This window comes from Haliotis rufescens, unplaced genomic scaffold, assembly GCF_023055435.1.
Source record: "Haliotis rufescens isolate VD_foot unplaced genomic scaffold, xgHalRufe1.0.p SCAF_21, whole genome shotgun sequence".
In the NCBI taxonomy this organism is placed as follows: domain Eukaryota; kingdom Metazoa; phylum Mollusca; class Gastropoda; order Lepetellida; family Haliotidae; genus Haliotis; species Haliotis rufescens.
The window spans coordinates 1,012,499-1,039,026 of NW_025963902.1; the positions used below are offsets into that span (position 1 = coordinate 1,012,499).

The window sequence follows — 26,528 nt, forward strand, 5'->3', positions numbered from 1 at the left end:
CACCAGCACTTACCGTGGAAGGATGCATTCATACAGCAGTGGTGGATCACCATGACGACCACCAGCACTTACCGTGGAAGGATGCATTCATACAGCAGTGGTGGATCACCATGACGACCACCAGCACTTACCGTGGAAGGATGCATTCATACAGCAGTGATGGATCACCATGACGACCACCAGCACTTACCGTGGAAGGATGCATTCATACAGCAGTGGTGGATCACCATGACGACCACCAGCACTTACCGTGGAAGGATGCATTCATACAGCAGTGGTGGATCACCATGACGACCACCAGCACTTACCGTGGAAGGATGCATTCATACAGCAGTGATGGATCACCATGACGACCACCAGCACTTACCGTGGAAGGATGCATTCATACAGCAGTGGTGGATCACCATGACGACCACCAGCACTTACCGTGGAAGGATGCATTCATACAGCAGTGGTGGATCACCATGACGACCACCAGCACTTACCGTGGAAGGATGCATTCATACAGCAGTGATGGATCACCATGACGACCACCAGCACTTACCGTGGAAGGATGCATTCATACAGCAGTGGTGGATCACCATGACGACCACCAGCACTTACCGTGGAAGGATGCATTCATACAGCAGTGGTGGATCACCATGACGACCACCAGCACTTACCGTGGAAGGATGCATTCATACAGCAGTGATGGATCACCATGACGACCACCAGCACTTACCGTGGAAGGATGCATTCATACAGCAGTGGTGGATCACCATGACGACCACCAGCACTTACCGTGGAAGGATGCATTCATACAGCAGTGGTGGATCACCATGACGACCACCAGCACTTACCGTGGAAGGATGCATTCATACAGCAGTGATGGATCACCATGACGACCACCAGCACTTACCGTGGAAGGATGCATTCATACAGCAGTGATGGATCACCATGACGACCACCAGCACTTACCGTGGAAGGATGCATTCATACAGCAGTGGTGGATCACCATGACGGCCACCAGCACTTACCGTGGAAGGATGCATTCATACAGCAGTGGTGGATCACCATGACGACCACCAGCACTTACCGTGGAAGGATGCATTCATACAGCAGTGATGGATCACCATGACGGCCACCAGCACTTACCGTGGAAGGATGCATTCATACAGCAGTGGTGGATCACCATGACGACCACCAGCACTTACCGTGGAAGGATGCATTCATACAGCAGTGGTGGATCACCATGACGACCACCAGCACTTACCGTGGAAGGAAGCATTCATACAGCAGTGATGGATCACCATGACGGCCACCAGCACTTACCGTGGAAGGATGCATTCATACAGCAGTGATGGATCACCATGACGACCACCAGCACTTACCGTGGAAGGATGCATTCATACAGCAGTGGTGGATCACCATGACGACCACCAGCACTTACCGTGGAAGGATGCATTCATACAGCAGTGATGGATCACCATGACGACCACCAGCACTTACCGTGGAAGGATGCATTCATACAGCAGTGGTGGATCACCATGACGACCACCAGCACTTACGGTGGAAGGATGCATTCATACAGCAGTGGTGGATCACCATGACGACCACCAGCACTTACCGTGGAAGGATGCATTCATACAGCAGTGATGGATCACCATGACGACCACCAGCACTTACCGTGGAAGGATGCATTCATACAGCAGTGGTGGATCACCATGACGACCACCAGCACTTACCGTGGAAGGATGCATTCATACAGCAGTGGTGGATCACCATGACGACCACCAGCACTTACCGTGGAAGGATGCATTCATACAGCAGTGGTGGATCACCATGACGACCACCAGCACTTACCGTGGAAGGATGCATTCATACAGCAGTGATGGATCACCATGACGACCACCAGCACTTACCGTGGAAGGATGCATTCATACAGCAGTGGTGGATCACCATGACGACCACCAGCACTTACCGTGGAAGGATGCATTCATACAGCAGTGGTGGATCACCATGACGACCACCAGCACTTACCGTGGAAGGATGCATTCATACAGCAGTGATGGATCACCATGACGACCACCAGCACTTACCGTGGAAGGATGCATTCATACAGCAGTGATGGATCACCATGACGACCACCAGCACTTACCGTGGAAGGATGCATTCATACAGCAGTGATGGATCACCATGACGACCACCAGCACTTACCGTGGAAGGATGCATTCATACAGCAGTGGTGGATCACCATGACGACCACCAGCACTTACCGTGGAAGGATGCATTCATACAGCAGTGATGGATCACCATGACGACCACCAGCACTTACCGTGGAAGGATGCATTCATACAGCAGTGGTGGATCACCATGACGACCACCAGCACTTACCGTGGAAGGATGCATTCATACAGCAGTGGTGGATCACCATGACGACCACCAGCACTTACCGTGGAAGGATGCATTCATACAGCAGTGATGGATCACCATGACGACCACCAGCACTTACCGTGGAAGGATGCATTCATACAGCAGTGATGGATCACCATGACGACCACCAGCACTTACCGTGGAAGGATGCATTCATACAGCAGTGGTGGATCACCATGACGACCACCAGCACTTACCGTGGAAGGAAGCATTCATACAGCAGTGGTGGATCACCATGACGACCACCAGCACTTACCGTGGAAGGATGCATTCATACAGCAGTGGTGGATCACCATGACGGCCACCAGCACTTACCGTGGAAGGATGCATTCATACAGCAGTGGTGGATCACCATGACGACCACCAGCACTTACCGTGGAAGGATGCATTCATACAGCAGTGATGGATCACCATGACGACCACCAGCACTTACCGTGGAAGGATGCATTCATACAGCAGTGGTGGATCACCATGACGACCACCAGCACTTACCGTGGAAGGATGCATTCATACAGCAGTGGTGGATCACCATGACGACCACCAGCACTTACCGTGGAAGGAAGCATTCATACAGCAGTGATGGATCACCATGACGGCCACCAGCACTTACCGTGGAAGGATGCATTCATACAGCAGTGATGGATCACCATGACGACCACCAGCACTTACCGTGGAAGGATGCATTCATACAGCAGTGGTGGATCACCATGACGACCACCAGCACTTACCGTGGAAGGATGCATTCATACAGCAGTGATGGATCACCATGACGACCACCAGCACTTACCGTGGAAGGATGCATTCATACAGCAGTGGTGGATCACCATGACGACCACCAGCACTTACCGTGGAAGGATGCATTCATACAGCAGTGGTGGATCACCATGACGACCACCAGCACTTACCGTGGAAGGATGCATTCATACAGCAGTGATGGATCACCATGACGACCACCAGCACTTACCGTGGAAGGATGCATTCATACAGCAGTGATGGATCACCATGACGACCACCAGCACTTACCGTGGAAGGATGCATTCATACAGCAGTGATGGATCACCATGACGACCACCAGCACTTACCGTGGAAGGATGCATTCATACAGCAGTGATGGATCACCATGACGACCACCAGCACTTACCGTGGAAGGATGCATTCATACAGCAGTGATGGATCACCATGACGACCACCAGCACTTACCGTGGAAGGATGCATTCATACAGCAGTGGTGGATCACCATGACGACCACCAGCACTTACCGTGGAAGGATGCATTCATACAGCAGTGGTGGATCACCATGACGACCACCAGCACTTACCGTGGAAGGATGCATTCATACAGCAGTGATGGATCACCATGACGACCACCAGCACTTACCGTGGAAGGATGCATTCATACAGCAGTGGTGGATCACCATGACGACCACCAGCACTTACCGTGGAAGGATGCATTCATACAGCAGTGGTGGATCACCATGACGACCACCAGCACTTACCGTGGAAGGATGCATTCATACAGCAGTGATGGATCACCATGACGACCACCAGCACTTACCGTGGAAGGATGCATTCATACAGCAGTGATGGATCACCATGACGACCACCAGCACTTACCGTGGAAGGATGCATTCATACAGCAGTGGTGGATCACCATGACGGCCACCAGCACTTACCGTGGAAGGATGCATTCATACAGCAGTGGTGGATCACCATGACGACCACCAGCACTTACCGTGGAAGGATGCATTCATACAGCAGTGATGGATCACCATGACGGCCACCAGCACTTACCGTGGAAGGATGCATTCATACAGCAGTGGTGGATCACCATGACGACCACCAGCACTTACCGTGGAAGGATGCATTCATACAGCAGTGGTGGATCACCATGACGACCACCAGCACTTACCGTGGAAGGAAGCATTCATACAGCAGTGATGGATCACCATGACGGCCACCAGCACTTACCGTGGAAGGATGCATTCATACAGCAGTGATGGATCACCATGACGACCACCAGCACTTACCGTGGAAGGATGCATTCATACAGCAGTGGTGGATCACCATGACGACCACCAGCACTTACCGTGGAAGGATGCATTCATACAGCAGTGATGGATCACCATGACGACCACCAGCACTTACCGTGGAAGGATGCATTCATACAGCAGTGGTGGATCACCATGACGACCACCAGCACTTACCGTGGAAGGATGCATTCATACAGCAGTGGTGGATCACCATGACGACCACCAGCACTTACCGTGGAAGGATGCATTCATACAGCAGTGATGGATCACCATGACGACCACCAGCACTTACCGTGGAAGGATGCATTCATACAGCAGTGATGGATCACCATGACGACCACCAGCACTTACCGTGGAAGGATGCATTCATACAGCAGTGATGGATCACCATGACGACCACCAGCACTTACCGTGGAAGGATGCATTCATACAGCAGTGGTGGATCACCATGACGACCACCAGCACTTACCGTGGAAGGATGCATTCATACAGCAGTGATGGATCACCATGACGACCACCAGCACTTACCGTGGAAGGATGCATTCATACAGCAGTGGTGGATCACCATGACGACCACCAGCACTTACCGTGGAAGGATGCATTCATACAGCAGTGGTGGATCACCATGACGACCACCAGCACTTACCGTGGAAGGATGCATTCATACAGCAGTGATGGATCACCATGACGACCACCAGCACTTACCGTGGAAGGATGCATTCATACAGCAGTGATGGATCAGAGTGGTGGTGAGATGGTCAGAGTGGTGGTGAGATGGTCAGAGTGGTGGTGAGATGGTCAGAGTGGTGGTGAGATGGTCAGAGTGGTGGTGAGATGCATTCATACAGCAGTGGTGGATCACCATGACGACCACCAGCACTTACCGTGGAAGGATGCATTCATACAGCAGTGATGGATCACCATGACGACCACCAGCACTTACCGTGGAAGGATGCATTCATACAGCAGTGGTCAGAGTGGTGGTGAGATGGTCAGAGTGGTGGTGAGATGGTCAGAGTGGTGGTGAGATGGTCAGAGTGGTGGTGAGATGGTCAGAGTGGTGGTGAGATGCATTCATACAGCAGTGGTGGATCACCATGACGACCACCAGCACTTACCGTGGAAGGATGCATTCATACAGCAGTGATGGATCACCATGACGACCACCAGCACTTACCGTGGAAGGATGCATTCATACAGCAGTGGTCAGAGTGGTGGTGAGATGGTCAGAGTGGTGGTGAGATGGTCAGAGTGGTGGTGAGATGGTCAGAGTGGTGGTGAGATGCATTCATACAGCAGTGGTGGATCACCATGACGACCACCAGCACTTACCGTGGAAGGATGCATTCATACAGCAGTGATGGATCACCATGACGACCACCAGCACTTACCGTGGAAGGATGCATTCATACAGCAGTGATGGATCAGAGTGGTGGTGAGATGGTCAGAGTGGTGGTGAGATGGTCAGAGTGGTGGTGAGATGGTCAGAGTGGTGGTGAGATGGTCAGAGTGGTGGTGAGATGCATTCATACAGCAGTGGTGGATCACCATGACGACCACCAGCACTTACCGTGGAAGGATGCATTCATACAGCAGTGATGGATCACCATGACGACCACCAGCACTTACCGTGGAAGGATGCATTCATACAGCAGTGATGGATCAGAGTGGTGGTGAGATGGTCAGAGTGGTGGTGAGATGGTCAGAGTGGTGGTGAGATGGTCAGAGTGGTGGTGAGATGGTCAGAGTGGTGGTGAGATGCATTCATACAGCAGTGGTGGATCACCATGACGACCACCAGCACTTACCGTGGAAGGATGCATTCATACAGCAGTGATGGATCACCATGACGACCACCAGCACTTACCGTGGAAGGATGCATTCATACAGCAGTGGTGGATCACCATGACGACCACCAGCACTTACCGTGGAAGGATGCATTCATACAGCAGTGGTGGATCACCATGACGACCACCAGCACTTACCGTGGAAGGATGCATTCATACAGCAGTGATGGATCACCATGACGACCACCAGCACTTACCGTGGAAGGATGCATTCATACAGCAGTGATGGATCACCATGACGACCACCAGCACTTACCGTGGAAGGATGCATTCATACAGCAGTGATGGATCACCATGACGACCACCAGCACTTACCGTGGAAGGATGCATTCATACAGCAGTGGTGGATCACCATGACGACCACCAGCACTTACCGTGGAAGGATGCATTCATACAGCAGTGATGGATCACCATGACGACCACCAGCACTTACCGTGGAAGGATGCATTCATACAGCAGTGGTGGATCACCATGACGACCACCAGCACTTACCGTGGAAGGATGCATTCATACAGCAGTGGTGGATCACCATGACGACCACCAGCACTTACCGTGGAAGGATGCATTCATACAGCAGTGGTGGATCACCATGACGACCACCAGCACTTACCGTGGAAGGATGCGTTCATACAGCAGTGGTGGATCACCATGACGACCACCAGCACTTACCGTGGAAGGATGCGTTCATACACAGGATGTAGGCGTTCCTCACAGCCGACGTGGTTGTCTTCAGTGTTATTCCCTTCTGCAAAACAATAGAGTGGTGGTGAGATGGTCAGAGTGGTGGTGAGATGGTCAGAGTGGTGGTGAGATGGTCAGAGTGGTGGTGAGATGGTCAGAGTGGTGGTGAGATGGTCAGAGTGGTGGTGAGATGGTCAGAGTGGTGGTGACATGGTCAGAGTGGTGGTGAGATGGTCAGAGTGGTGGTGAGATGGTCAGAGTGGTGGTGAGATGGTCAGAGTGGTGGTGAGATGGTCAGAGTGGTGGTGAGATGGTCAGAGTGGTGGTGAGATGGTCAGAGTGGTGGTGAGATGGTCAGAGTGGTGGTGAGATGGTCAGAGTGGTGGTGAGATGGTCAGAGTGGTGGTGAGATGGTCAGAGTGGTGGTGAGATGGTCAGAGTGGTGGTGAGATGGTCAGAGTGGTGGTGAGATGGTCAGAGTGGTGGTGAGATGGTCAGAGTGGTGGTGAGATGGTCAGAGTGGTGCAGGATGTTTCCCAATGACATTAAGCCTGAGAAGATCCGGTTAGAACTATTTTTCAGCAACCAAAATTTGTCCAAAGACGTGACTAATGGGATCAGGGAGTCGCTGACTTGGTAGATGCATGTCATCGTGTCCTAATTACATATGCTTATGATGCTCAAGAGATCAACCAGTGTATTGTCTATTTAAATTTACATACGTTCATACAGCTGGAATAAAGAGATAGAACTCTACTCCTACAATAAATGCCCATAGGCAATGCCTATTTTCTCACAGCTACAATGCCAAATTCACAAGTGAGTGAGAGCATTTTATGTCACCTCTGGCATTATTCCAGCTTGCAGGGATCATCAAGGCTTCACACACTCTATCCATGTGGGGAATCAACCACGAGTGAAGGCTGTCACCATTCAGCCCTACTTTGATGGAGTTCTCTGTGCGTGTGTGTGTGTGTGTGTGTGTGCGTGCGTGCGTGCGTGCGTGCGTGCGTGCGTGCGTGCGTGCGTGCTGTTTACCGTCACACTCAGCATTCCTCGAATATATGATTGCAGCCTGCAAATACTCTAGTCAGGACCAGACAATCCAGTGATTGATATTATGAGTACCGTCAGGGGACTTGGCTGATGGCCACCCAATAACTGAGCAGCCTCTCATGACCAGCAAAGATTGCAGGGGACCAACTCTACCCCAGAATCCACATGGAGTTGAGATACTGTAACACCTTATGATCTGTAATGGCCACAGGTATGCAAGAATGATCTAAAAATCAATAGACTCAAAATTGAGGTCCACAGTATGACCTTTGTTTTAGAGACTAGAACATGGGATATTAAAATATCCAGGACTTGATAAACCATCTGATTCAATTAAAGTTATTTTACTGCATGTTTTCATGGTTCACATTGTGGTTCACAGTTTCATATTTATCCTAACAACCTTGACAAAAGGAGGGCAATTATGAACTTTCATATTACCCTGGTGACCTACCTTGAACCACTGCATGAGTTTGTCTGGGACGACTGTGTAGAACTTGGTACACCACAAGGACAGCATGGCGAGGGCATGGACCAGGGTGCCCTCGTGCACTGTCAACACAACCATGGCGAGAGTGACTAGGTTGTCATGATGAGGCCAGATTAATGTGGGAGGAACCCTACAGGCAGGACTGTCATGTTCACAGACTGAAGATTTACTAAAGCAGCTTATTCCATGCAGAGTTTGCATTGGTCTTCAGAGTGCTACATCTTATGAAAACATCTTTTTTGTAATTTGTGTAATGTCTTATTGGAAATGTTTTCTCAGGGAGCACCTGAGACTCACATAGTTTGCTAATTTATTAAATTAGTTTTTCTCCTGCACCTCTGCATATTGGTAATCCAACCAGTACAAGGACACACAAAGGGGGACGTACCCTCCTGCTGTAGGGTGGTGAGGAAGAACTCCGTGACGGTGATGCTGAGGTTCTGCAGCGACGTGCTGCCACTGACGGTGTTGTAGAAGAGGTTGCCAACCCCATGAAGCACACTCAGCTTCTGGTCCGCTGCTGTCAGCTTACCCTCCGACCCTGGAACCAAGAGTGTGCATGCGTTGGTTTAATGCCGCCTCAAACAGTCTGCCATGCCACTATCTGTGTGTAATCATGCCAGTAATCACATACTACTTGTCTCGATAATCTGACACTCGTTAATCCGACACTAGTGATCAGAACTGATTAAATCAGTGCTATTTAGACCCTTTAATCCGACAGTCTTGCACTCTGACTCTGACACACCTAATTTGCAACGAATCAACGGAATCACTCATTAATCAGTCTCATTAATCAGTCTCGTTAATCAGTCTCGTTAATCAGTCTCGTTAATCCGACGCAGTGATCAGAGTACTCCATGGTGATCTGCCCACGAGAACACAGCCCATGTTTTGATGCGAGACGAGTCGGCTAATAGCTGCTTATTACAACGGATATCAGATACAAGTTTTCACTACTGCTAAGAACGTCCCATTACAGGTCACGTCAGAACGACCTTTCGCGAACTATGACGTGATACCAATGATAGTTTCCTATTCACTGCAATGTCCAAAGTACACAGTTGTGAGAAATATACACATACATAAATTATTTCAAAATACAATGTGAGTTTGTAGATACAAGACATTGCTTGAATCGCTAGACTCGAACTTGCTTAGTTGCCAGTTTGTATCAGCCTGGTCCACCTGAGAGACTTTCCTACCATTGAGAACACCGAAGAAGTGAGTGACGAGTTTCTCGGCGGCCTCGGGGTCACTGATCTGCCTGGCCAGGTTCTTGATGGCCGACTGGGCCGTCTGACGCATCCTCTCATCCTTGGAGATGAGCTGGGCTGGAGAAGATAGACTTCAGTGAGTTGCACTGATAATGTACCCATCAGTGATAATGCATGCACGTGTGTGTGTGTGTGTGTGCGTGTGCGTGTGCGTGTGCTTGTGTTAGTGTGTGTGCGTGTGTGCGCGTGAGTGTGTGCGCGTGCATGCGTGTGTGTGTGTGCATGTGTGCGCGTGAGTGTGTGTGTGTGCGTGCGTGTGTGAGTGTGAGCGTGTGTGTGTGTGTGTGTGTGTGCGTGCGCATGTCTGTCTGTCGGACAGATTTGTCTGTATGTGCGAGAGTCCGGACTAATGTCGACTTCATAGTGCTAGCCCATCAAGACGCCATAATGCAATCTAAAATGAATACCCCACTCAGACATAGACTACTGTTTATTTGTTTGTTTGTTGTTTAACGCCCCACTCAGCAATATTCCAGCTATATGACGGCGGTCTGATAATAATTGAGTCTTGACGAGGCAATCCAGTGATTGATAGCATGAGCATCAATCCACACAATTGGGACGCGATGACATGCACCTCTTACAACAAGAAAAGTTGCCTTTTACGGCAAGCATGGGTTGCTGAAGACAAATTCTAGCCCGAATCATCACGGGGTAGTGTAAACTTGTGGAAACTCCACCTGGAACCAACAATAAGACTAAGAGGCTGCTGTATTTATGCAAGAGAGGCAACAACCTACGTCACTGTCACCATCACTGTAGACTAACAAAGGTCAATGCGACACTCACTTCCCAACAACTTGGCCAGATCCTGGGAGTACTGACTGAGATCGAGCTTCACACCAGCAATCATGTAGCTCATGGCTGAAACACATTATACAGGCTCTATCACAATTCACCTTGAAGCCAGCTAGACAGTAGCCATATTGGTGTCTTTATTCTAATCAAGTGTATTGTCTTAACCGGTGGTAGTCCTAGTGTTGTTTAACGCCGCACCCAGCAATATTCCAGCGATAAGATGGCGGTCTGTAAATAATCTGGACCAGACAATCCAGTGATTTACATCATGAGCATTGATCCACGCGATTGGGATCGATGACATGCATCAACCAAGTCGGTGAGTAATGAAAAAAGATTAATGATTTATGAAAGTAAACGATAAAGCAGTGATAAAGATGATGTATGACCAGCAGCTCCTGTCATGACTAAGGGACATAACTCTCTAGAGTGAGAAGCAGTGCCTGAAGTCACAGGGCCACCCATGGCATCATCTCTTTTGCATTTCTAATGAATCAATCCTGTTTGGTTGCTCTGTCAAATACATTTTTCGTTTGTTTCTTGTTTAACGCCGCACTCAGCAATATTCCAGCTATAAGACGGCAGTCTATAAATAATCGAATCTGGACCAGACAATCCAGCGATCATAATCATGAACACCAATCTAGGCAATTCGGGATACGATGACATGCATCACCCAAGCCAGCAAGCCTGACCACCCGATAGACACCTCTTACGAAAGCATAGCCACCTTTTACAACAAGCATGGGTTGCTGAAGACATATTAAACGGTGATCTTAACAGGTCAGTTAACTTTCAAACAGAATTTGACTGTAATTCTGACAATTAATTTGGAATCTTCAATAATTAATAACAACTTACTCTGGAGACATATTTCAGGACTACGTAGCATGCATTTCTGGGTAGCTGGCAAAATTTGACCTTTGAAGTCACCGTGGGTCACATGACGTAGAAGTTCCTGACAACACTCCTGTAAACAAATGATGTGAGTGAGTGAGTTGGGTTTAAGTTACCGGTAATATTATCATGAGCACGATCAGCAAGTGGGCTGGGTTTAAGTTACCGGTAATATTACCATCAGCACTATCAGCAAGTGGGCATGGTTTAAGATACTGGTAATATTACCATCAGCACTATCAGCAAGTGGGCTGGGTTTAAGTTACCAGTAATATTACCATCAGCACTTTTAGCAAGTGGGCTTGGTTTAAGTTACCAGTAATATTACCATCAGCACTATCAGCAAATGGGCTGGGTTAAGATACTGGTAATATTACCATCAGCAAGTGGGTTGGTTTTAAGATACTGGTAATATTACCATCAGCACTATCAGCAAGTGAGTTGGGTTTAAGTTACCGGTAATATCACCATCAGCAAGTGAGTTGGGTTTAAGATACCAGTAATATTACCATCAGCACAATCAGCAAGTGAGTTGGGTTTAAGATACTGGATATATTACCACCAGCAAGTGAGTTGCGTTTAAGTTTCTGGTAATATTACCATCAGCACTATCAGCAAGTGGGCTGGGGTTAAGTTACCGGTTATATTACCATCAGCACTATCAGCAAGTGGGCTGGGTTTAAGTTAATGGTAATATTACCATCAGCACTATCAGCAAGTGGGCTGGGTTTAAGATACCGGTAATATTACCATCAGCACTATCAGCAAGTGGGCTGGGTTTAAGATACTGGTAATATTACCATCAGCAAGTGGGCTGGGTTTAAGATACTGGTAATATTACCATCAGCACTATCAGCAAGTGAGTTGGGTTTAAGTTACCGGTAATATTACCATCAGCACTATCAGCAAGTGGGCTGGGTTTAAGATACTGGGAATATTACCATCAGCAAGTGGGCTTGGTTTAAGATACTGGTAATATTACCATCAGCACTATGAGCAAGTGAGTTGGGTTTAAGTTACCGGTTATATTACCATCAGCACTATCAGCAAGTGGGCTGGGTTTAATGCCACTTTGAGCAGTTTGGATACATCAAGGTGTGTCAAATTAATGTGGGAGGAAAGCCACAAGCGAAGTGAAGTGCTGATTTCCATAATCAGGGTGTCTGGGCCAGACAATGCAGTGATTGAAAAGAGCAACGATCCATGCCGCCGGCCGGGTCATGATAACATGCAATCAATCAAGTCACTCAGTCTGACCATCAGATCCATTTAGTTGCCCCTTAGACCTCTATAGGCTGCTTGGGAGCAGATGACACACCATCAGGGCAGAATGACACACAATCAGGGCAGAATGACACACCATCAGCACAGAATGACACACCATCAGGGCAGAATGCCACACCATCAGGGCAGAATGCCACACCATCAGGGCAGAATGCCACACCATCAGGGCACAGTGACACACCACCAGGGCAGAATGCCACACCATCAGGGCACAGTGACACACCACCAGGGCAGAGTGACACACCATCAGGGCACAGTGACACACCATCAGGGCACAGTGACACACCATCAGGGCAGAGAGACACACCATCAGGGCAGAGTGACACACCATCAGGGCAGAATGACACACCACAAGGGTAGAGTGACACATCATCAGGGCAGAGTGACACACCATCAGCGCAGTGACACACCATCAGGGCACAATGACAGCATCAGTGCACAGTGACACACCATCAGGGCAAAATGACACACATTGGGGCAAAATGACACACCACCAGGGAAGAGTAACACACCATCAGGGTGAAGGTGAGGTGAAAATTGGGTTTAACGTCGCGTCCAAGATTATTGCACTTATATAGCGACGTGCATGCACTTGTGTGGGTGTGTGGCTGCTTGTACTAGTCCGGACTGATGCCGATTTATATGCTTGCTCACTGAGATACAATGCCGCAGTTTAACATGAATACCCCACTCAGACACAGTATACTGACTCCGAGCCAACCAGTCCTGTTTTAGCCCCTTAATGTCGAGCGCCAGACAGAGTAACAACAAGTACCATCATTTAACGTCTTTTGGTATGACGAGGCCGGGGAACGAACCCAGGACCTTCCGCTCTCCGGGCGGACGCTCTAACACACACCATCAGGGTTACACACCATCAGGGAAGAATTACACACCATCAGGGCAAAATGACACACCATCAGGGCAGAGTGACACACCACCGGGGCAGAATGACACATCATCAGGGCAGAATGACACACCATCAGGGCAGAATGACACACCATCAGGGCAGAGTGACACCCCATCAGGGTAGAGTGACACACCACCGGGGCAGAGTGACACACCATCAGGGCAGAATGACACACCATCAGGTAGAATGACACACCATCAGGGCAGAGTGACACACCACCGGGGCAGAATGACACATCATCAGGGCAGAATGACACACCATCAGGGCAGAGTGACACACCACCGGGGCAGAATGACACACCATCAGGGCAGAATGACACACCATCAGGGTAGAGTGACACACCACCGGGGCAGAATGACACATCATCAAGGCAGAATGACACACCATCAGGTAGAATGACACACCATCAGGGCAGAATGACACACCACCGGGGCAGAATGACACATCATCAGGGCAGAATGACACACCATCAGGGCAGAATGACACACAACCGGGGCAGAATGACACACCATCAGGGCAGAATGACACATCATCAGGGCAGAATGACACACCATCAGGGCAGAGTGACACACCATCAGGGCAGAGTGACACACCATCAGGGCAGAATGACACACCACCGGGGCAGAATGACACACCACCGGGGCAGAATGACACACCATCAGGGCAGAGTGACACACCTTCAGGGCAGAGTGACACATCATCAGGGCAGAATGACACATCATCAGGGCAGAATGACACACCATCAGGGCAGAGTGACACACCATCAGGGCAGAATGACACATCATCAGGGCAGAATGACACATCATCAGGGCAGAATGACACACCATCAGGGCAGAATGACACATCATCAGGGCAGAATGACACACCACCGGGGCAGAATGACACACCATCAGGGCAGAGTGACACACCATCAGGGCAGAATGACACACCGCCGGGGCAGAATGACACACCATCAGGGCAGAGTGACACACCATCAGGGCAGAGTGACACATCATCAGGGCAGAATGACACATCATCAGGGCAGAATGACACACCATCAGGGCAGAGTGACACACCATCAGGGCAGAATGACACACCACCGGGGCAGAATGACACACCACCGGGGCAGAATGACACATCATCAGGGCAGAGTGACACACCATCAGGGCAGAGTGACACACCATCAGGGCAGAATGACACACCATCAGGGCAGAATGACACACCATCAGGGTAGAATGACACACCACCGGGGCAGAATGACACACCATCAGGGCAGAATGACACACCATCAGGCAAGTAACCGAGCCTGCCCAGTGGATTATCACAGTCCAGCTACAGCTACAGATACTGACCAGAACGTAAACTGGGGGCTTGGTCCGGCTTGCCAGCACGACTTTCATATAGTCCTCCAGGAACCTCCCCTGAAACACAAAACATGAGGTTTTACTTTTCACCTTTTCAATAATGAATATACTCAAAGACAAAAGTAACATAACATCATCACAAGGATTAGCTTGATCGTCATCCAAAATCAAAAGTTGATAATATCATGACCATGTTAAAATGCACATTGTCTCTACTTCTGATATTTATTTTCTAAACGCTCCACGGTCTGGAGCCTTTATCCAGTCTAGGTCAAGACTTGTGTCAACCACGCGACAATGTCTTGGTATGACTGGGGTAATAACTAACTGCTTGGTTGATCATATCAAGTTATTAAGAAGAAAATGACAAAATAATTTCTACCTTGTGGTTGTCAATGCCCGTTTGATCTTTGGTTGCGACCAGGTATTTCAAAAACAATGCCACAGTGCAAACATTATGCATGGAGACTTCAAGACTTTCCAGCGCCAGTGCATACTGCTCAGCTGATCCCGGGACCTGCAAATGTCATCTTATACAGTCAATATACAAACAGATAAATAGAAGAACAATCATTCAATACCAATTTCAACATAAATACAGATTCCATAAGAGTCAAAATTAAATATGAAAGTCAAGGAGTCCTTGTCAATAACCCTTTGTTTGTTTGTTGCTTAATGCCACACTCAGCAATATTCCAGCTATATGACGGCGGTCTGTAAATAATCGAGTCCTCAAATAACCCTGAAGCCCTCAAATACTGTTGCTGCAAACCTCAAGGACTCCATGATCACTGAACACTGTTTAGGACACAAAAGAGTGAGTGAGTTAAGTTTAAGTTGAACTTAAAGTTTAACCCTCGCTTTGAACAGTATTCCAGTTATATATACTATGGCAAGTCAACTTGATGTGGGAGGAAAACCCTAAGTGATGCAGGTCTCAGACGTTTACCACTTCGGTGAAACCCACAAGCACGGGTCCCCCACCCTGGTGAATTGAAGAACCATAACTGGGGTAATCTGGGATTCGAAACACAATAATAGGATTCTGGCACAACTAACAGAAGCAACTCAGCAAAGAGAATTGTGGGGCCTACGATGACTTGGTCACTGATGTTTCCTTTTCAAATGATCTTCATAAAACTTACACATTTCCAAACTCTGCGCAGCTTGCGGTAAGCAGATTTGTCAATGGCCTTGTTTCTATCAGCCAAAGCTCCAAACACCAGCAACACTTGGACACTGACCTGTATGGGAAAATCAATGAATGGAACATTAATTGGGTGAGTTCATCATACATATTGGAACATTCTTGTAGAGTAAGGGCATTTAGTAAAATCTGAATATTTTGTACATTTGTATACTTATCCTGCATTACCATGTTTAAGGACCTAGCCATCGCAGACTTGCCTCCCCACTTTGGCTACAGAAATCTCAAAGGTATTTTTCTCGGAAGCTCGGACAACAGGCAGTGATGTGAAGGTGACCTTTCATGTCATCAAGGTCACATGACAGTGGCGGTGGTCCGAACATAAGTGGGACTTAAAAACAGACAACATCTTTATTTCTTCTTCAACTTCACTTTATCCACTAGGCTACGCCACTGCCCCAACTTCCTTAAGAGTGAGTGAGTATGGTTTTACACTGCTTTTAGCAATATTCCAGCAATATCACGGCGGAGACACCGAAAAATGGGCAACACTTATGGGTCACCTGCCCAATTGTATTGTTGGGTTTTAAAATTATTTCAAACACTGGTCTACAAATGATAGAAAAATTAAAACAAGTTAAGAGTGAAACACTGTCTTGACATGAGAATTAGTTCACAGTGTTCTCCCAGCAGTTAATGGGTACCAGGCAGGATAAGATGTGGCAATGTAAATGCATAGCTCGGGTTGTGTACTCTCTTGGGAGCTAAAAAAAGGAAAATAAGCTGTACAGTGATCCGTTGACCTGTAAGTAGTTGTACAGGTTCAGCATGCATTGAAAAGAACTGGCTTTGAACAAATGTAAAAATATAACTATTATTATTATTATTACTATTACTATTATTATCATTACCACTTCTTTCAGGTCCTGTTGTGAGATTCCCTTTTCGGATTTCATCACTACTCTCAGCGCTTCACATGTCCAGCTCAGGCCCATCAGAGCTTCTCCTGAAGAACTCCGGCTGAAAACATAACAGTTAGAGCAAGCGTCAACAGGCGATGACATATCCCCCCGGTCTGGTGTAATTCAGAAATGGAGTTTGGCTACATATACCCAACTTTTGGTTCATTGCCACTGGACACCTTCAGTTCAGTGAAGGAAAAACTGATGCTGTTCAGTATTTTTGAAATTCCCAAATCATCAAAAGGCAGCTGTTCACCACTAACATGATCTGTATGGCAAGTTTTATCCAGAAATATTCAACAGTTTCTCTGCCGGAAACGAGTACTACCCTCATTTTTAGTATAAGTCCAAAGTCTAGTCATGAAAACCAAAATAAATGTTATAAAAACAAATCCTAAATCGTCAAAAGGCTCCAATTCACTACTAGACTGATCTGTATAGTAAGTTCCATCAAGAAATATTCAATGGTTTGGGAGTTCTGCTCAGGACACAAGCACTACCCTCAATTTCAGTAAAGTCCAACTTGTCATCATGAAAACAAAACAAACCCCCCCAAAAAACTCCAAGTTCGCTACTTTATGTGTATAGCAAGTTTCAACAAGAAACGTGCAACAGTTTAGGAGTTCTGCCCCAGAAATGGAAAAAGGATGGATGGAGATGCTGGTCGCTATCTCCCCCATTTTTCAAATCGGGGGATAACAAATGAACAGGCGACGACACAGAAAGTATCACAAATCAGGAGCAAGCAATTGTGTGTTGATTAAAGCTGCAGTCAGCAGTACTCCAGCCTCATGTACTATCCCCACCCCCCGAGCACATGCAGTAATGTGATGAGCCAATCCTCAACTGACTTGTACGAGCATGTAATACTGAGGACTGTCTATTCCAGAAATGGGGCTGGGACATGCCCAAATTTACTACCTGGGTACCCCCACCCTATTACCTGACTCTACCTGGGTACCCACCCCTTATTACCTGACTCTACCCAGGTACCCACCCCCTATTACCTGACTCTACCCAGGTACCCACCCCCTATTACCTGACTACCCAGGTACCCACCCCTTATTACCTGACTCTACCCAGGTACCCACCCCCTCTTACCTGACTCTACCCGGGTACCCGACCCCCTATTACCTGACTCTACCCAGGTACCCACCCCCTATTACCTGACTCTACCCAGGTACCCAGGTACCCACCCCCATTACCTGACTCTACCCAGGTACCCACCCCCATTACCTGACTCTACCCAGGTACCCACCCCCATTACCTGACTCTACCCAGGTACCCACCCCCATTACCTGACTCTACCCAGGTACCCACCCCCATTACCTGACTCTACCCAGGTACCCACCCCCATTACCTGACTCTACCCAGGTACCCACCCCCATTACCTGACTCTACCCAGGTACCCAGGTACCCACCCCCATTACCTGACTCTACCCAGGTACCCACCCCCATTACCTGACTCTACCCAGGTACCCACCCCCATTACCTGACTCTACCCAGGTACCCACCCCCATTACCTGACTCTACCCAGGTACCCACCCCCATTACCTGACTCTACCCAGGTACCCTCCCCCATTACCTGACTCTACCCAGGTACCCACCCCCATTACCTGACTCTACCCAGGTACCCACCCCCATTACCTGACTCTACCCAGGTACCCACCCCCTATTACCCGACTCTACCTGGGTACCCACCCCCTATTACCTGACTCTACCCAGGTACCCGCTGAGGGTCTCTAGAATTGGGTACAAAATGTCTGATTGGGTTTCACCGGAGCCCTGGCAAAAACTATTTAAATAAATTTCCTTCTCCGATATTTATTGATAATTGATCGATACTTAGTTAGCGATTATCATCCTCTCTGATCTATACCAACAGCCAGCCCAAATTGATACAATTAAATCGAGGCTCCAAGTTTTATCAGACTTGTCTGATATTGTTGTCTTACGAATATTGTCAATATTACCAAGCCCATCATTAAAGTGAGTGAGTGAGTGAGTGGTTTAACGCCGCTTTTAACAGTATTCCAGTTATATCGCGGCGTGTCAGCTTAATGTGGGAGGAAAGCCCGAAGTGATGCAGGTCTCAGACGTTTACCACTTCGGTGAAACCCATGAGCATGGGTATGGTGCTGACAAACCTAGAAACATAATCGGGGCGAACCGGGATTCGAACCCACAATCACAGGTTTCTGGCGTGCCCAAGGGACGCAACTCTGCACAGCGAATCGCGGCGCCTTCGACGACTGGGCCACCCGTGCCCCCCCATCATTAAAGAATGGCGCCTGAACTAGGCGGGCCAGTGACACAATGGACAAAGATCCCTGCTGCCATGGTACAATGAGAGGCAGTCAGCCAGGTCATATCTTGTCACCACCAATCAGCAGGGTCCTACGACAAACATTGGGTATTTGATCACAATCACCAAGGACTTTAAAACAAAAACTGTATTTCAGATTGTTTTGTAAGAAAATGTATCTGAATATGTCTTGCCATAATAGAGGTATTAATGTTACCATGGAATGACTGTATTTTTCATTGCCTCTCCAGTTGGACTGAGAACAGATCGCAGATTCTTGAGGACCACATCAGGACTTTTCTTGGCCAGAACCTGAATCAAGTTGAGCACTGCATGCCGTGACCTCCCATCTCGATACTTCCCAAGTGCAAACACAAGGAATTTAAAAATCCCTTTGACAGCTGCTTCCGGCAAATCTGTTGGCAGGAACACAAATTATTTACTATACAGTCACACATTGACATGCTTCATTTTCTACTCCATAATCATGTTAGTTATAGAGCTGTATTGATACATGCACTGTTGCAAAATAATTTGTGTCTTTTTCACTTTTCTTCTAAAAAATGGGTATATTCAGTCATCATTGAGAATGACTAGAGACTAAATAATATCTTTAACTGAACACCAGAACATAAACTGATATCTATTTTCATAACACATACATTGTCTAAAATAGGTTGATCCTGACAATGACGATCCTCCTGCCCTTAAGGCTGTTCTTGACACAAATAGTTTTTAAATTGTTAAGCAATACAAGGAAATGACTTTTAAAAGTCACATTTCACATTACACCAGATTCCAACTTTTCAGGTTCACAGTGGAAGCAAGCCAGGAGCACCATGGCCTTGGTGAATCCTCTATGCAAAACAAATTAAAACTCACAGACACAACACTCGGAGGCAGGAAATTTGTATGCATGTTGAGGAATGAATGCTGTTTCATAATTTGGTACTACTTAAAATTAATTTCTGTGAGTAATTTACATAAATACAATACAGTCAAGCGCTTCACGATGTTCTAGTGCTAGCAGACTTGTTACCATGGTTACAGTTGGGGAACTCAGTATCTATTTTTAAATAATGGCCTCCCACGTCATTCTTGGAAGAATACTCAGGAATTTATCTAAGATCAAAAACAAAGTGCCCTTGGCATGAAAATTGGGAAAATATCACTACATTGTTCAAGATTGGGATTTCTTAAAGTTTTTATTTTCCTAAATTTTGAGATATTTCAACACTGTAATGATCATGGCAATCAGTGGAATAATATGGATCTAAGCATGAAGCCTTTCCCTCTTCATGGGTCCTGTCATCAGGTTACCTCTACAAAGCCATGACATTATTTATACACCCAATTTACAGTGAACTCGTAGACAAACCGGGAGTGTATTCCTAGACACATTTTTATATATATTGGAATTGAATGATAAAAATCAATATTATCAATCACGGTTCATGCAGATATAGAACACTAACATTCAAGGCCCTTTCAAGGCTTACAACTGTCATTTTCAAGGCTTTTTAGTTTGGTTAGTAGCCATACTCTGTCAATATTTTCTTAAAATCCAGCATACTAATCATGCTAATTCTATATATATTAGACGTAAGACCTAAAAAGCAGCATGAACATCACAATTTTCCAGCTATATGACAGCGGTCTGTAAATAATCAAGTCTGGACGAGATAATTTAGTGATTGACATCATGAGCATCGATCCACACAATTGGGATATGATGACATGCATCAACCAAGTCAGCGAGTCTGACCACCCGATCCTGTTAGCAGACTCTTAAGACAAGCAAAGTCACCTTTTACATCAAGCACGGGTTGCTGAAGATCTATTCTACCCCGGATCTTCCTGCGTCTCACAGTGAAATTAAACGATACATACACGTGAGCATGCACAATTAGAATGAGTCAAGAGGGTAACCAGTGTTCCATGCAGGGTTGTTTAGGTTGCTGCTTTTGATTAGAGTTTAGAGTCGATGTATCACCGATTTCAAAAGTTGTACAAACATGAATTACTTTGTTTCATCCCCAAAATAACACCTGACCACCATTTATCTAAATTTTTTGGTCCTTAAGAAAATATTCTAAACTCATAGCAGCTAAACAGTGTAAGTGTACTTCCAAATTTAAGGTTTTGTCTACGAGTTCTGTTCACAGTGAATTTTGTCCGTGAGCTTGCAGTGTCTACGAATTGAAAAAAAGAAATAAGGTGCCGTTGTCGCCAGGCAATAGCAGCCGTTTTCGCTTCTGGCGAGGTGACGTTTTGCTGAGGTGCTGTTTTAGCTATAACCCCAATTAGTTTGGTTAACGAATTCACCTACATCCAAATTGGAGAGGGTTTTTTAATGAAATAAAATTCCCCCTTGTTGCTTTCGATTCAATGGCAGCTCTGACGTAATTCCTTCTAACGTAATGCGTTGTTTCGATTTCAGTTCGTGATCGAAAACAGGACAATTGAGCTTTCATTGACATCTTAGAGTAAGAATATCTGCTCATGCAACACGACACACATGGAGAAAACGAATGTCAATGTTTGATGCGCGTCATATAATTAACCAAGTGTTATTCACAACAACACAGGCATCGTTGATGTTTGTATTTGTACCTGTTTCCGCAGCCAACCTGGACACATCTTGCAGAATGCCGATTCTATCTTTCGTGCTCGAAATTGTGACATTTTGAGCAAATTTCTTCAAAACATCGGAGCTTGATGCACTAGATGTCATGTCGTTTCAACCCGGTTATCTAGTTTCTCTTTCAAAGTTTCTAGTCGTTGTGACATAAGCCACGTGTTATGCACTAGCAGACGGAGGCATGATCGCCGCCATTTTGTCAGTTGTGCAATGTGCCCCGTGATGTACTACAACAAAAATATCACTGGGGGGTAAACTGGTTACCGTAGTGTTGACATTGATACCTTTATGTGCTCCTGTTCTCATGATAAACACTTTTTGCACAAAATTTACGTAACAATATTCCTCTTTACCCTCCGATCTGTTTTACCTTGTACGTTCGCTATAATTTTATTTCGTTAGAACATTAATACAGAAGTTTCAGGAACAGCATGGGGCGCGAAAATTGAAACATTCAGGAGTTTGAGACATTTTTAAAATATGTCAGACACAAGATATATACACGCCGTTTATGTTCTAATATTTACACATATATATGGCATCACATGTATAAAATTTAAAACGTAAACACTGCCTAAGCGACAAAACCCTTTCTATATTCATAAGAAATGGATCTCGGCCATATATCGACTTTGCGACTCCCACTAGATAGATAGCAGGTGTTCGCGAAAAGAAATGTAGATTTAGATCTAAATATAAGTGAAAAAATATGTACCAGAACATAAACCTGTCCGAACTTCACAACATGAAATAAGTGATTTTTCTAGTGTGAAGATGAACCCCCCAAAAAGAGCGAAAAAAGTGGCACATTCTGTAAGACAAAAACATTTTTTTAAGTATACCCACGAACATTGTATTTGACCAACAATTACAAACGTTGTCAAAACCAGGCTGAACACAATCGCCTCAACACTGCAAACATAAGGTCGAAAACACAACTATAATACCCGTATCTAATATATATTATCATTGAATAACCATTTCTCGTTTGTTTCAATTTTAGCCACCATCAAACATGGTAACTCTTTTTGCCAGGCAGTTTAAATGTAGATCTACTTGCACTCCCACTATTAATCAGTGCAAGTAAACCAATCAATTCATGCCGTTATTTTTCAGACCTGTTGGAAAGGTGAGGATTTAGAGTATTATAGATAGTCTGTGATCTTCTGCTTCAGTTGCAGTTCTATTTGCCCATTGCCAGGTTCTAGGCATAGGCATATCACGTGATTTGTCTTGGCATTCAGTTTTAGAACTATTATAAGGGTAACGCTATTTTTCAGGGCATTATCATTTGCAGAAGCCCGAGGTCTTCCTTTAACTGGTACGTGTCGACTCCCAAATTAAAATAATATATTAGCCCATGTACGTAAAAGAAGTTAGTATGAAACCAAGAAACAACACACAAGTGTTGTACAATCAGTTACAAAATTAAGTAGGTCTGCAAATCAATAGAAATTACTGCACAACAATTACAATGGCAGAACACGATAGAGTGGTAGTACTATTCGTCCATTATTCAGTCACAGTATTTAATATATGATGGCAGTGGTCAGTATCAAATGCAAAAATACAGTGATGATAGCAAAAGTCAGTGATAATAATATATATTCACCCAGCGGCGACAGCGGTCAAGCTTCCGAGGGAAGGAATCAGGGATGATCAGCGATCCTCACCAGAAAGCTGGTTACGATGTGATGAAATGCGTGAGAGATGCTTAACCTAGCTGTTGTCTCCTTACATGCAGCATATACCTAGCTACTGGAAAGTTCTACACAGTGTCCTCACCAGTCTAGCGGCACTAGAACACTACAGAAGTATCACCATCCGCGGTATACCGGACTGGAAGTTTACACACCACACTATCATCTAAATATAATAATTTCCTGACGACTGATCACTGTCCAAGCACAATGCAATGAGGGTCTACCGAATCCCAACAGAAACAATGTAACACAGTTATAATCATTGTTCAACAATAAAATACACTGCCATATAACACGTCACGCTTCTCCAGCAAAACGGGTTAAGCACTTTTGTTTTTTTTTCAGGGGCAGCCCATGTGTGCGCTCAAGAGCTACGTCGATCCAGTACACGACAAGAATCCACAGTGACTGGGATAACTCTGTGTTCGTGAGGCTTGAATCTGACGTGGAACCTGTCATCATCGATGGGCTGTATGTGCTTCCGGAAGGTCCCTGCTATATCGCAGGCGGGAGTCGACGGAATTGATTACCTGAAGTCTGTGATAGCTCATGTTAAATCGGAGTATGACCAAGTGAGTGAGTGAGTTAGGTTTAACGCCGCTTTTAACAGTATTCCAGTTTTATCACGGGAGGAAAGCCCGAAGTGATGCAGGTCTCAGACGTTTACCACTTCGGTGAAACCCACAGGTATGATGCTGATAAACCTAGAAACATATCGGGTCGAACTGGGATTCGAATCCATAATCATAGATTTCTGGCGTGCCCAAGGGACGCAACTCTACACAAATCGCGTCGCCTAAGACGACTGGGCAACCGTGCCCCCGAGTATGACACAGACATTGATGTAGTTCTCTATGGGGACCTTAATGCACCAACTGCATCCCACCCAGGATGATTTCATGTTACAGAGGGGCGGTCGGGTAGCCTAGTGGTCAAAGCGTTCGCTCGTCACGCCGAAGACCCGGGTTCGATTCCCGACATGGGTACAATGTGTGAAGCCCATTTCTGGTGTCCCCCGCCGTGATATTGCTGGAATATTGCTAAAAGCGGCGTAAAACCATATACTCACTCACTCACTCATGTTACAGAATGAAAGTGATGTTGAGCTGCTGGATCCAGGAATATGTGTATGAAACAGATATGTTCTGTGAAGGAAGAAAATCACAAGATGAGAAAACAAATAACAATATATATGATTCGTTTATCAGTATTAACTATATGTAAACAGTGGGGAATTCATATTGTGAATTGAAGGAGAAACATGGTGACTTGGAAGGTTGTTTCACCTACATGGGCCCAAATGGGACAAGTTTGACAGATTATTTTCTTGTGTATTCAAACAGTTTTATTGCTATAAAAGATATATATGTACAGAGAAGAACGGTGTCTGACCATCTGCCAATTTCCTTGGGACCACGAAAAATGAATAACAACGAAAGTTCCCAGATTTCTGTGGTCCGAAGCTGGATATGTTAGTTAGTCAAATTTTAAGCTCCTAATGAATAACCTAGATGGTTGGTCGAGGAATGTTCATTAAAAAAACCCCAAACGAATTAAATATGATCGATAACATATCGAAAATCAATGAATAAAACAAACAAGATTTGAGAGAGATATGTAAGGAAAAGCAGTTTATTTTCACCAAAGAAACAACAAATCGCATTAACACAGCAATTAGCGATAGAAATTGTCAGGATCTTTAACCAACGTAAAATCACTGCTGTGCAGTGAAGATGACGGGGAATGTTTTCCTTACTTACTTGGTAAACATATTTTAAAGATCTATCAAATCCAAAAGCATCGGTGCAAACTGATTTTGACAGCGCGCCATTGGAGTTTGCAAAGAAGTTGATTGTGTGAACTGGGAAGATTGCATCATTGCGGTTATGCTGTCGTATTTTCTATCGGAAGATGAGTGAGTGAGTGAGTATGGTTTTACGCCGCTTTTAGTAATATTCCAGCAATATCACGGCGGGGGGCACCAGAAATGGGCTTCACACATTGTACCCATGTCGGGAATCGAACCCGGTTCTTCGGCGTGACGAGCGAACGCTTTAACCACTAGGCTACCCGACCGCCCCTATCGGAAGATGAAGTAAGACAGGCCATAAAGTCATTGACTCAGTAAAGCTCCAGGAATAGATGGTTTGCCACCGGCGTTTTATAATAATGCTTTGTACTCTTCCAAATATACATCTACTGTTTAATTCTATTTTGGATACTGGAATTTCCCCCACTTTATGACATGTTGGAATTTTTTTTTTAAGAAAGCAGACATGTCTGATCCTAATAGCTACAGGCCAAGAAATCATGTTTTCCTACTTTTAAGTTGACTAAACTTTGTTCTCACCGTACACTTAAGGTCATTGTTTCTATATTTGATAGTAAAATAGCTCCGATTGCATGTTACGGAAGTAAAATGTTGGGATTTACATTTAGAGAAAGTACTCCAAAGTCCAAAGTTGTTTTTTTCAAGTGATAATTGTTCATCAGTGATAAGGCACCATCTAATGCCGTTCTTGGTGCGGTTGGCCGTTATCACCCGAGTGTTGATTATTTCAGCCGATGTATAAGATATTGGTGTACATTAATAAGCTTGAATTCAAATAGACTCCATATGCTTGTTATAAAATGTTTAAACTACAAGATGATAATGGAAGTTTCCGCATCTCACGTGAGAATGCTTTTGTTTAAGTTCGGCATTGTGGTTATGCTTGGATATCACAGGGTTGTGGAGATACACAGT

At 45.9% G+C, this 26,528-nt stretch overlaps 1 protein-coding gene across 1 annotated transcript in view; it reads right to left on the reverse strand.

Moving 5' to 3' along the window:
• The window catches only part of LOC124141655 (eIF-2-alpha kinase activator GCN1-like), a 79,459-nt gene extending 57,168 nt beyond the window's left edge, over positions 1-22,291 (reverse strand). Inside the window, exons 1-12 of the mRNA XM_048401066.1 lie at positions 22,052-22,291; positions 19,656-19,854; positions 17,083-17,191; positions 16,170-16,268; positions 15,407-15,541; positions 15,013-15,081; positions 11,452-11,560; positions 10,582-10,656; positions 9,721-9,849; positions 8,904-9,056; positions 8,480-8,577; positions 6,958-7,033 (exon numbers count right to left, since the gene is read on the reverse strand). Of these exons, the coding sequence (XP_048257023.1) occupies positions 6,958-7,033; positions 8,480-8,577; positions 8,904-9,056; positions 9,721-9,849; positions 10,582-10,656; positions 11,452-11,560; positions 15,013-15,081; positions 15,407-15,541; positions 16,170-16,268; positions 17,083-17,191; positions 19,656-19,854; positions 22,052-22,172 (1,372 nt within the window). The 5' untranslated portion in view covers positions 22,173-22,291. The remainder of the gene's footprint in view (positions 1-6,957; positions 7,034-8,479; positions 8,578-8,903; positions 9,057-9,720; positions 9,850-10,581; positions 10,657-11,451; positions 11,561-15,012; positions 15,082-15,406; positions 15,542-16,169; positions 16,269-17,082; positions 17,192-19,655; positions 19,855-22,051) is intronic.
• Between the last annotated feature and the right edge of the window lie 4,237 nt (positions 22,292-26,528).